Source organism: Tinamus guttatus, unplaced genomic scaffold (genome assembly GCF_059628265.1).
Source record: "Tinamus guttatus ecotype Peru unplaced genomic scaffold, ASM5962826v1 Tinamus_guttatus_pri_ptg000134l, whole genome shotgun sequence".
Taxonomy (NCBI): Eukaryota; Metazoa; Chordata; class Aves; order Tinamiformes; family Tinamidae; genus Tinamus; species Tinamus guttatus.
The window spans coordinates 931229-944329 of NW_028288668.1; the positions used below are offsets into that span (position 1 = coordinate 931229).

General features: G+C 40.3%; 1 protein-coding gene across 1 annotated transcript in view; it reads left to right on the top strand.

The window, feature by feature from the left end:
• The window catches only part of LOC104570674 (cohesin subunit SA-2-like), a 53693-nt gene that overhangs the window by 27771 nt on the left and 12821 nt on the right, over positions 1-13101 (top strand). The window contains exons 13-20 of the mRNA XM_088521857.1: positions 4860-4967; positions 6907-7015; positions 7645-7762; positions 8533-8636; positions 9075-9167; positions 9264-9353; positions 10349-10552; positions 12044-12120. Coding sequence (XP_088377983.1) covers positions 4860-4967; positions 6907-7015; positions 7645-7762; positions 8533-8636; positions 9075-9167; positions 9264-9353; positions 10349-10552; positions 12044-12120 — 903 coding nt within the window. The remainder of the gene's footprint in view (positions 1-4859; positions 4968-6906; positions 7016-7644; positions 7763-8532; positions 8637-9074; positions 9168-9263; positions 9354-10348; positions 10553-12043; positions 12121-13101) is intronic.

Sequence of the window (13101 nt, forward strand, 5' to 3'; positions counted from 1 at the left end):
CAGGAAAGTAAGTGCCCAGTGTTCTGCTCAGTGCAGGATCCACAAGTCAGGCAAAGGTTCTTCCCTCTTGCCCTTGAAAAACACCACTGTCCCCAGCCTTACCTGGACCAGGAAAGATCTCTTAATTTGCAGTAGGAAGGGCTACACTGTATGAGATTCCTGAAAACTGGATTTGGCAAAATACACTGTGGCTAATAATATAGTACATGTTACTACACTTTGTAGATGTCCAGTAACAAATAATTCAGCCGGGGGTCAAACTGCGTGAATCTTTATGGCAGGTCCACGGACTTTGGAGGAGCAAATGCCATTTGCCAGGCAAAAACCCTGTTCTTAGCAAGGCCTTTCACATAACCAGAGAAATGTTAAGTTGCGCTGAAAGTTTAAATGCTGTTGTAAAAAGTGGTTTTGTGAGATTTTAAAAAATAAGCTAAAGAGAGAGACACATTTTGCATACAAATAAAGAAACTATCTACCTTCGTCATGTTGGGTGGCCTTTAGCAAAAAATAAGAAAATTGCTACCTTGGAAGTGAGAAGAGTAGCAACGTGATGCTCACTTCAGTGGAGCAAATTAGATAGCACGAGTCTGATTCCTTGCATGAGCTGCTCTATTGTAGCTCACCAGTAGCAGACCACGTACTCATAAAAGGGAATGACCTGGAGCTACAGCTTCTCCCTTGTTCTTTACGTCCACACTCTTATCCAGACAGAGTTGTGGTAGTGTTTCAGGATTTAGAAAAGGTTTTCAGGTTTCAGGATTTAGAAAAATCGAGCATTTTCCAGACGAAGCAAAAGTGAAAAGACCAGAACTGAGAGAAGTCCTGTGCTTTCTCTGTCTTCTCTCTCTCTTTTTTTTTTTTTTTTTTTTTTTAATGCTTGCTTGGGGGTTCGCTTCAATCATTTTGTGCCATCCTGTAATTTTATTCAGAAACCTTGGTATCTGCTCCGAAATCTTAATATCTTTCCCATCTGGAGAGTTAACAAGAAAAAAATATGAATTATTTGTTTCCCTGGGTTATGTTTCTTAACCAAAATAAGTACATGGTTCCTTATACAGCATCTGCCTAATGTGCATCTTCTGGTGTTCTGTCACAGCATAACCGTAGGACACAGTGTATTGCAACACGCTAATCACTATTTTAAAGTGAGTGGGGAAGGACCCTTGTTATGCTGTAGTGACGACCACACTGTCATCTCTCTTTCTGACCACCAAAATGTCATCTTGAAATACCTACAGTGACAGCAGGGTAGAAAGAGGTAAATAAAATAATTATAAAAATCAAGTAATCTTGTTTTGCTGTCTCAAGCATTTGAATGCTTATATTTTTTGGATGTTAATGAGCAGGGGAGCAGTAATATCGTTTGTGTAATGTCTGCAAATTTCTATAAGCTGGATTTCTTTTAATGAAATACAAACAGATTCTTTTGATTGGGGTGCTGTATCTTAGAATAACAATGTCCCCATGATATGTGTCTGATCTTTCCCTGCACAGCCACTAGAAAGGAAAAGGAATTAGGTAGCAACACTTTCAAAAGGGCATCAGGTGCATTTTTATTTCCTTTTTGTGATATTGTTATTATCCTTAATATAAACAACAGCAAGCAGGGTGATTCCAGCAGCCATATATGGTCATGTCACTTGCATAAAGTGAAATGGAGCAAACACATGAGATGCCATACATAATAAAATACATAATAAAATGGGTCTGTGATCTGTCCCCAGAACATCCCATCTTCTTCTCCATGTTCACACAGAGGTGCAGAGAAAATACTATGTCATGACATTGGTATGTGGAGGGCATGCCTGTTTATTTTTAGACCCCTAAACACTGGCAGGAACTCTGGCTTAACCTTTATCTGTTGCTTGGCATTCTGAGGGCTGTAAATTTGCAGCAGTAGTACTGCTCTATTTAAAGTATTCTTTGAATGTGCGGTTCTTGTCTCATGTGTGTGAAGAAGAAAGGCACCCATCTAGTGTGAAAGCAGGTGCAGTTAAGTGTTGCTACATCCAGAGGCAAGTAAACCCCCGAGCGCTCTTTTGAGTGGGAATTCGTGTTTCACAGGCAGTAGTGCCAGAGCAGCCTGTGAAAAGGAGAGGAAGTATGTACAGGTATTGCCTCTCATCTAAGAAAGAAGAAAAGATCTGGGGCTCAGAAGGTGTCATCAGTGTCTGTCAGTCTGGGTTGTGAGGAACTGGGTTGGTTTCCCTTCCTTTGCTGCTGTGCTACTGCTGAGTGCTGCAGATATAGCCAGAGATTTTGCTTCTGACCTGCTCTCATCTGGAGGCTGTAGGGAATAGCAGTGTTGTAGATAAATGCAACTGGGACAGATTCGGAGCCTCTTTGAAGAGAAAGCCACAATCGTGGAGCCTGGCATTTCATTTGTTCTGGGTAGGCAAAGCCTTTAATTTCCACTCGATGAGAGGTTTGTCTATAACTGCAGCCATGTTACTGAGCACTTCCAGCTATCCAAAAAATTCAGGCGAGGATTATTGCTTTCTTTTTTACTAGGGACACACAGGAGTTACAATCACGCTTTCCCTAGAATGTGCCAAGAAGAAAAAAAAAATGAGAAAGACATAAAGACATGAAATGATACATGAAGACAAATAAAGGAAATATTAGGAAATTTGCCGTCTGGCCTGGCATGTTCATACAGAAATTCCGTTTAAACATAGGAGAACACCTTTTTTTTACTGTGAAGGCAGTCAAACACTAGAACAGCTTGCCAGAGAAGTTGGGGAATCTCCTCTGTGCAGGGAGATACTTGCAACTCAAATGGATATGGCTCAAAGCAACACGCTCCAGCTGCCCCTCCAGGCGGGATGGGAAGATCTCAAGAGGTGTCTTCCAGCCATGACCTTTCCGTGCTCCTCTGATGATGTGTTGGGCCAGTCTAGCCCCCAGTATGTTTGCATAGGACTTGCCCATTTTCCAAGCAGCCTCCAGCTTCTAAAAAATATGTGTGTATAGAGAAAAGGAGAAAGACAGATTAAGGGAAACTAAGTGCTTTAAAGTAGCTAAATAATAGCTTGGCACCAAAAAGAATGAAAGCAACAATGTGAAACTGTTAGATTATTTCAGTAAATTCTCCATAACTTTATATATATATATATATATACATATATATATATATATGAGCACTTGCTCCATTATCCTTTCTTACCCCTGCATTATTTCTTGTTGCTGTTTATGTTGACTGTAAGATGCAAGTTAAAGAACAGATCATCCCAACTGAGAACTTTGATAGTTTAAAAGTTTAATAATTTATATTTTGTTCATGATTTCACTACTTTTTCATGTTACCTTTTTCAATTACTTGCTGCTTAACATGAGTAAACACATTCTACACTATTCCCTTAATTCCATAGGTAGCTGAATTACAGACATGTAGATATTTTTCTTTATGCTGGTTAGATGGTGTGTACTCAGTGTACTTTCCGTTTGTCTATATATATTCAAGGAAACTGCATGTTAAATGAGGCCACCAAGACCTATTTGAAGTACATAAGCCAGATTTTGAGTGTGACTGGGCATAAGCCTGTCTGGCAAAGTCGAGTCGTCACTTCTGCAGGCACATCATGAGTGCTTCCATTTAACATCCGTTTACCGGGTTAGTGACCGTTATGAACAAACAGAGGGAAACTGGGAAAAAGTGCAAGTGATACATAAGATAAATGGAAAAGGTAAAATTCACACGGTCTCAGCATCCATAAACTAGAGGCTATTGATTTCAAGGAAGAACAGCGTTGTCTTTTCTTCCCCTACGGATTTTAAATCCCAGCCAGCTAAAAGCTGTTTGCAGCCAACACTGATGATGGTGCTCTCACCTGCTGTTAGTTCACATGCTCGCTTGAGGTTTGAGGCTTGTTTGGGGCTTTGTGACTTGACGGGATGCTAAAGGGTGAGATGGAATTGGTGACAGACAGGGGCAGGAACGGGTGCCCAGCAAATGCAGAACATGAATCTCCATTTTAGAGACAGTAGCGGTCTGCAGTTGTAGGCTGCTTTAAACTGTTAGTACCTGGGGACTGATAGCAGTAATAAATAAACCCCCTTACCTCTTGCCTGCTATAGAAAGCAGAAGGGTCTCAGATATTGCTTTTAATTCTGTAATGTACCTATGTCCAATGCCATTGCTCTGGCAATGGGAAGCAAATATTTTGGAATCACAGTCCTTGCGCAGGGCTGCGCTCCCCTGGTGGGTCGTTCACTCTCAGCAGTTTCCGTATCGTGAATGGCTGATGTTAGTCCCGTTTGTACCTCCCGCAGAGTGCTGAAGGTCAGGTAGGTGGCAAGCAGTGTTCTCAGGATGTGCAGCTGCATGGCTGTGAGAAAAACTGACTCCGTGTTCAGGCAGAAGGTCAAAGTCCCAAGCACGCTTCGTGATTTGATGCAATTCAATTTCTTTTTTAAACACTACTGTGTAAACCCTGTATAGCAAAAGTATAGATTTTAGAATGCAGTACTAAATATTTTTAAAACATTTTTTGTAGAAAAATGATGTTATCTTGTTTATTATCTTCTATGATGATTTTTTTAAGGTGGAGGCATCTTTTCTCTGTTGTTTATTTTTAAGTACATTCTTAGTTACATTTTAATTGATGTCCATTCAGTGGGCCTGATTCCTCATGGCTTGTACAGACCTCTCTCTCTCTACAAAGTGAATACAAAAATGCTTTCAATTCCATCTAGTAGCATTTTTAGGTGTGTCCCACACACCTAAAATGTATAGAACCCGTCTAAAACTTTGCTGTGTAAACAGGCTGCAAGGCTATGGAAAATCAGGTGTAGTAAAAGCTGGGCATAGCATTCATAAATGAACCTGAACTAAAACTTCTGTTGTTATTTTTGCTTAGGAACTGTGAGGATGTGTTATCAGCTGAAGACTGTGAAACCTTGTACCAGTTTGTTTATGCCACACACCGGCCACTTGCAGCAGCAGCTGGGGAATTCCTTTACAAAAGGTATCTTGCCTGCCCATCTTCCTACCTACTTTTTTCACATTCTTATTTGTTTTGGAGTTAAGGTAGATTTATTTAAGAGGGGTATTAAGTGTTTATTTTTTTGCTGGACATACGAGGATGTGAAGATAGTAGATGTGCTTTCTTCATTAGAGTTGGAAGAGAAATGCTGTTTGGGGGGTAATCATATGTCTCCTGTGCAAGGCTAGAATATATGAAACAACTGGCTGATGCACAGGTGCTACACCAGATAAAGAGTGTACCACCTTTCCTTTTCCTTCCTTTCCCCATTGCTTTGCTTCTTACAAGCTAATTCATCACCTGGCATCTGCTGGATTTCCATAGCTTTAGTGATTAATCACAATGGCCTCCTCTTCTCCCTTTGGAAGTTGTTTTATACATTGTAAAGGCTTTGAATAATGAGAGATGCGGCAGATTAAAAAGCCTCCCAATTTTCTGTCAGGTTAATGAAGTATAGGGTTTATCTTCCCCAGGAGCAACTCTTATAAATGGGCTTCTTATAACAAAGGTTGCATAAAATGAATGGAATTGGCATGCTAAGTAGAGAAGAAATATTCTGTCTCTACAGCTGAGAGAAATAATTTTTGCCTTACAAAGGGGAATGAAAGTAAGAATATTTTGGCAAGGCTGTTGTAGGGAAACATTCAGAAATAATAATGATTTGTCTTTCTTACAAACAGAGAATCTTCTCCAAGCTGTCTGTTCCTATCGAGCTGAATTGCTGACATTCTGGGTTTTATGGAGCCAAGCCCCACAGCAAGACAAATGAGGATAATTTTTTGTTTTGATGAGTCTTTCATGGCATCTGCTAGCCTTACTTCATCATTTCTGTGGGTCCCCTTATTGTATTATAAACTGGCTGTTTACCCCCTCTGAACACTGCTGCTTTTTGCCACTGAAATGATTGCCCTGATAGCTTTACTTTTTATACCCAGCCTCCCAGAGCAGCATGGGTCCTGTGACCCTGTAAACTGCACCCGTGTTCTTTTTTTTTTGTCTCATTCTTCTCTTTCGTCCTTCTACCAGTATAAAAGTGAGGATTCTGCTGTGGTGGTGGTGTTAGGTGTCACCCTCCTTCTCAGACATACTTAAAATAGTTTTAGTTTTAGTAGTTTTAGTATAAATGCTTTGTGTGTGTGTGTCTGTGAAAGCCCTTCAATGTCTGCATTTTTAACTTGGGTTGCTTGGTGAGCTGGGCTATACTATACTAGCAGAAGCACTTTTTGAAGTTTAAGCTTATGCCAGCATTAAGTTGTGTGGCCCTGCTGTAAATCCAAGTACTTTAGGCTTTATGTTAATCTGTGGGGATGGCCTCCTCCTATGTATTTTGAGGATTAACCTTCTTCATGAGCAGTATAGTCACATTCATTTTGGGTAAAGGGTGAGTGAAAATTGGAATGAAGAGTAATATTCTTCATGCATTAGACAGAAGAATGATAAATTTTCTAGTATCTGAAGTTGAATATATTGCATCTTGTAAATACAGGACACTGCTTTCTTTAAGGAGCCTCAGTGCCAAGGTGTACCATAATGTGAAAAATAGCCAAGTAGTGATGTTTTTACTCTTTTATTAAGATTTAAATTCAGTCTACAGCAAGTACCTGCTCAAGCATGAGCAAATGCCTCTCCCATTATATGTTCAGCACTGTGAAATCTGCATCTGTTGTCCAGAAAGTTGGCAGAATCCCTGTGAAAATGTCACAGAGAATCTCTGTATTCATAAGCATAACAGTTCTCTGATAGTGGAAAACAATCTAATGTCTTCTCCTTTGATCTGATTAGAAAGACTAATATGATTTGGAATAGATAAGTAGATATTCAGAAGACATGTGGTCCTTGAAGTCTTGACAAAATGAGTGTTACGCTGGCCAATGAACTTAGGGAATATGTGGCATAACTGGATTGACTTTTCTGTTGGCAGGCTGTTCAGTCATGAGAGAGATGAAGAAGTTCTGCCCAAAAGAGGAGAGAAATTTGGGGCGAGTACTAACCAGCTGAAAACATTAATACGTTTTTTCCTGGAGAGTGAGGTGAGGAGAACATCCCCTGCAGTAAGTTTCTTACACCCAGCGTTGCACGTTCAGTCTGGTATTGGCTTCCTTTTGAACTTCTTGTTCCCTTGCTCTGTGTTGACTGGCTGAGAACATGTAGTTTTGTCTGTGCTAACAGGCCTTCCTAAGAGTTTGTCAGCTTACAGGCTGTATCTTATCAGCTTAGCTTTTGGTACAGTCTGGACCTATGTCCGGCCAAACTGTCTCAATCACTGCAGTTTTTAGTCTGCCTGCAAAGAACTTCATCAACATCTTTTAAAATGTTAACTCTTTTCTAGCTCCAAGGTTGGATTTTTAGTTGGTACAGTCAGCAATATAGAAGCAATACAGAAGCTAGTCTTAAATAGATTACTTAAGTTACAGAAGAAAGATAGCCTAAAAAGAGGAAAGAAAAGCTTTTCTCTCTCTCTTTTTTTTTCTCCTTTTGCATAAGACTAAAGAAAGAGTGTTTAACATTGATTAGCCTCAAACTAAGTATGTTGGAGAACTGCATATGTATGTATGGATGGATGGAAAGCTTTGTAAATGGAAAAGGTGAGAAGAACATATGAAACTATTTCTTTTTAATGAAAGGTTTGCTTTTCTGAGCTTTAGTTTTTTTTCCCTAGCTACACCAACATGTCACATACCTCATAGACAGCTTGTGGGACTGGGCAGGCAACTTCCTGAAGGACTGGGAGTGCATGACCACTCTTCTGTTAAAAAATGCTGAAGAAGATGGAGAAGGTGGGTCAGCACAGAGCTTAGATTTGTCTGTAGAGTCTCTTGTTTTTTGAAAATTTGCCTTCAGAGAGTTTAGGATCATTCTACCATGCACTGCTCTTGGAACTCAGATTGTGGTCCTCAAGGGTCACTGGGATACTTGTAGCAACAGACATGTTGTTATTTTTCTGTATTTATATAATCTTCATATAGAAACTTTGTGTAATTAAGCCATAATACTTAAGTAACTCTGACTTGACTTGTCTGTCTAAAACTTAAGATCTAAAAGTACTGATTGATCTAAGTGTTCATGAAAAGAAAAAAAGCTACTGTGTTGAGTTCATTGTCAACTAAACGCTCGAGATTAGTTTTATGTAAAAATATTTTAAAGTGAATTTATATAGTAGTTGTGGAGGTGGTTGCATAACTGAAATCAAAGCTTATGGACTGAGAGAGTTAAAGCATTTTGTAAATCAAAAAGGCAGGTGTGCCGTAAGTCAGACAGTATTCAATAAGGGTAGGCTGGTTGAAGCTGCCTGTGTCTTTGGAAGCCTAAGTGCCCTAAAAAAGTTGGCCATGAGAGGAATAATTGCTTTTGTGTACAGTTAATGTAAACCTTTTTTTTCTTCAAAGTAAATCTAACACTCGCTAGGTATTTCTTTGGCAACATTGTGTCTTTCTTCATGTAGTGTCCTTTCACAGTTGCTCAGATAAACGATAGGTTTTTCATTATCAGTTCCTGCGTCTTGATTTTTCCTTTGTGCGATGCTGAAAGGAGGCTGCTTTACTTACAGGACTGAGTGATGCCCACGAAAGTGCTCTCATTGAAATTATCCTCGCCACCGTTAGAGAAGCGGCGGAAGGCCATCCTCCAGTGGGCAGAGGGGCAACCAAAAAAGTTAGTGCATCTTATTCTCATTTATTGTGCTGTAATCATATTGTCCCTGTGTTTTACCAAACAGCATGTTCCTCGGGGTCGGTACATCTTCAGGAATAAAATAGCTTACTTTTTATGAAATGACACACTCTTTTTGACCCCTAGGTCTTATTAGAGGTGGATGTTGAAGGGTATGATCATTAAAGGAAAGCTAGTGGAAGCATGTTATTGATAAAATGGCGAGCAATTTTTCCATGAGACATAGTTGTTCAGTGATTTACATCTAACTTAATTAGCTGTAGCCAAGACTAAAACCATCTGGGTGACTCCTTGGTAAAGTATCTTTGCTTTGTCTTGAATTATTTTAGATAGAGGTGTCTGAGTTAAGCTTGGGTTAAATGTAAATTTTCACTCAGATCTAAAAGATTTTATAATTGAAACAAAATGCTTTGTCTGCAGATTCTGTCAGCAAAAGAGAAGAAGATACAATTGGAAGATTGTACCAAAATTACTGAACACTTTACTATGGTGCTTCCTCAGCTCTTGGCAAAGGTAACTAGCAGCTGCTCTGTGAATGCATGTTAAATATTTCATTAAAATTCCTGCAATGTGCTCATATCCTGTTTTTTTTTTTTTTTTCCTCTGCAGTATTCAGCAGATGCAGAAAAAGTGACAAATCTCCTGCAGATTCCTCAGTATTATGATTTAGATGTTTACAGAACAGGACATCTAGAGAAGGTGAATAGGAATTGGGGTAGTCGGGTGCATGTGGAATGTACCAAATTTATGTGACACGTACAGGGTTTAGTGTGACTTGGAACAAGTAAGGGACTGTTGAGATACAGAGAAATATTCTCATACCTTAAGTAAAGTGATCTCATTCAGGCTTTTTTTTTTGCCTTGGGGACTGCCAAGAACAGCTTTAGTGCTTGTCAGTTCTGCTATGCTGTGACTGGCCTGCTGCCCTGGTGGGTTATGATTTATGGTTTCATATGATAGGGCTGCCCTTGGGAACAGACTGGGTTCTTCATGGTTGGGTGGGAGAGGGTGGGTTATGCCATGTGTCCGAGTTGGCATCTCCAGGAGTTACTACAAAATGGGTTTTCATTCTCCTTGAAGACTGTCTCCCAGCTGCTGCAGGATGGTAGTAAATGAAAGATAAGAGTGGGGATAATATATCTGCTGATGGGAGAGGGGTGGTCAGAAATGGATAGATGAAATCCTTGGAATAGCTTAATGTGCTCTTAATCAGGGGTGTTTACAGGGAGATGATGTTGTGCAAACACGTCTAGGTTTTACTTTCAGGACAGATAGTTAACAGGAAGAAACAAATGGCAAATTATGTTCTTTCATTAAGAGTGAAGACCCCAGTTGCTGGGGTGATCTGCAACCTGCTTCGGCCTCAGCTGCTGAGGAAGACAACTTCCACTGTTGGGAGGAAAAGACACTCCTCCTTTGCTAACATTGTAATTATTTTTATGTAGTGCCAAAGGGGTATTGCTAAAGCAGAGCTTAAAACAATTAGTTTTAAGGGAGATCCAGAGACAAAATAATTAAAAAGAGCCATAAATGTAGAAGAAAGCTGTATCCCATAGCTCCGCCTTTCCTCAGACTGGCATTTATTTCCTGTTGATTATATAACCTAAAGTGATATATTGGCCAGGTGAAATGTATCTGAAACATAAGTGGACTCAACTATGGTTTAACTGTCATACCCCTTTTATTACTTGCAGCATTTGGATGCTCTGCTAAGAGAGGTAAAAGACATTGTGACCAAACACTCTGATATGTCGGTCCTTGAGGCCTCCTCCAGGACTTATTACATCCTCTGCAGTGAAGAAGTTGCCATCTACAGCCAGGTGGATTGTGCCCGAACTCAGCTGATAGATGAGTTGGTGGAGCAGCTTAACCAGCTACTGAACGACTTCTGGCAAAAGGTGAGTGTCTAATTGTGGAGGTAAACGAGACAGTCGCCCAGCAAAAAAGAAGAGAGAAGTTTAAAAGAGGCATGGAGTTAGCCTTGGTGTCTGTTTCTCTGCTTGATGGGATCAGAGCTTTCAAAGGCGAGTGCTACTCTAAAAAGATTGACTGTTTAATGAAGCATATTGACATTTTAGTGAAGCAGATGTGTCTGGCAGAAGCAGGGTGGAAAATAGGATAGTCCACAGCAGACGCAGAGCTCTTCTTATTTTCTTGATACTCTGGACCTGGGCTGTGCAGTATACAATGGTGCTATATTTAATATATAGTAATAGCACAATACTATAAATTGAAGTATTACTGTGCCAGAAATAACATCAGAGAAGAAGTGCTGTGGAGATCTGTAGATGATGAAGCTGTTTCCAGAAAGGTACAGTTCTGTACTTTTACATATTTGATAGCACACAAGATGACCTTTGTAGTCTTGTTTTGGCTGTAGAGACACTGTGAGGGAAATAAAAAACAAAACCCACAGTCTGTAAGACAGATTAAATAGCTCTGGGGTCTTTGAAATGATGACTTTTCCCTTGAAGGAGAACTGCAGAGTCTGCCTCAAAGTTTTTCATTAGTTCTAAAAAGCAGAAACAGCTGGTGGGGATATGAATAGCTTGCTGGCTGAACTGAACAACAGAAGCCTGCAGCTGATCTGATCAACTGCGCCGTCACGAACAGGTGCCATGCCATGGTAGGAGAGTTCACCCCGGCAGGTTTTTATTGGGTGCTGGGATATTGTAAAATGTGTCACGCCAAAAAATCCCCTAACCTCCTATTGAGCTTATTTTGTTGCCCTCAAATAGACATCTATGTCAACGTGAGAGAATGTGTATTTATGAGAAACAAGATAAGTGCTAAACCGAGGATTCTTCAACTCCTTCATAGTGTAACTCGTATCTAAATAAAGAGATTTTGTCCCGGAACCCCTCCCTTCTAATTCCTGGTCGTACAGACCATCTCCCGTAATCACGTAGTATCCGTGTGGAAACTGCAGCAATTGCATCTATGGGAAAGTATTTAATGTATTTTTAGCTATCTTTGAATGTGATCTGGCAGCTGGAAGCAAGAAGAGCCAGCGCCATGTGAAGAGCTAGCTTTCCACAGATCCCCAGCAACTGTGTGGGGGACCATGAACGGCCCGCGGCTCTGGGTTTTAGGACTTCTACGCTAGCCCAGTCCCTGGGTGTTAAATGGAGTTAGCAGTACCACAGTGTTGGAAGACTGGTGTGGATTTGGCAGTGAATGGGCACTTTGTATACACAATTTCTGTGCAGTCAACATAAGTCGTTTGCTTTTCACTGTAGAGGAAGGTATGAGTAGCAAGAGTGAAGATGTGAGCGCAGGGAAAGGCTGGAGGAGGGCAATTCAAGTCTGTGTCTTGGGAAGAAGACATAGCAGTTACCTTACTCTACACTGGCTAATTCCCTTCTTTCTCCCAAACTTGCACTATTTAGGAAGAAGGTTTTTGTGCGGATGCAGGAGAAATTTCTCGGATCCACTCTGCTTTGAGAAGAATAGCAGCTTTTCATAAGTGAGATATTTATTTACACAGTGCTTATTTACTTCCCATAATTTACTTTCCCTAATTTATTTTCCATAATTTGCTTTCTGTACTTCAGTGTTAACTAATCATTGATGGAGAATGAGTTACCCTTGGTGCGTAAATGCTTGATGTATTTAGCAAGATTTTCACAAGAAAATGAACATGAAATGAAATGAGAGATGTTGTAAGGTTTAGGATTTTCTGAACAAAACTGTACTCTTGGGTGTGGAATTCTCTTGGGACTTGTTAGAGAGGTTGGAGCAATAGCTCTAATGGGACTAAGAGATAGAGCCAGAGCGTCAGAGGGGCGCAGAGGTCCTCTCAGCTGGGTTGTTGCAGTCTCTCTCCTAGCTGGATGCTGTGGCACTGTCCTGCTCTCAGCACTGGCAGTCACCTTGCTGGGGGGGATAGTGAGCGCAATCTTGCTTTTTCTGGGATTTTCTGGGATTGCTCTTCCTGGGATAGTTCCCTAAGTAAATTAATAGGCGAAAGAGTAGATAATTGGGATAATTGGGGTATGGGCTCGATGTGGCTTGCCTCTCTTGATTACTAAGGTTGCTCTATTTTTCCAGAGAGAAGTCTAACACTGAGCAGCTTGCAAGCACTCAAGAGTACTAAAAACACACTCTTTTCAAGAGAAAAAGTATTAGTATTTAGACCTTCTTGGGGCACTTTGAGGGTGCAGATATAAAATGTAGAGAAAGTTACTGAAATTGATTTTCTTTTTATTGTATTCATGGACACTGCTGTTTTATAGATGAAGCTATGAACTAAAGCTTTTAGCCAACACGAGGCCATGCAAAAACTTAATTTACTTTTTTTTTTCTTTGATTATTATCTTTTTATAGTGGCAGAATCCACAAGGTGCTTCTCAGACAGTTTCATTGCTAAGGGGGAAAGGTACTGACCAGCTTTAATGTGCTGTTGGAAGGTCGGTGCATTTTATTTGCTCAAGTGAGGTCTCTGCGT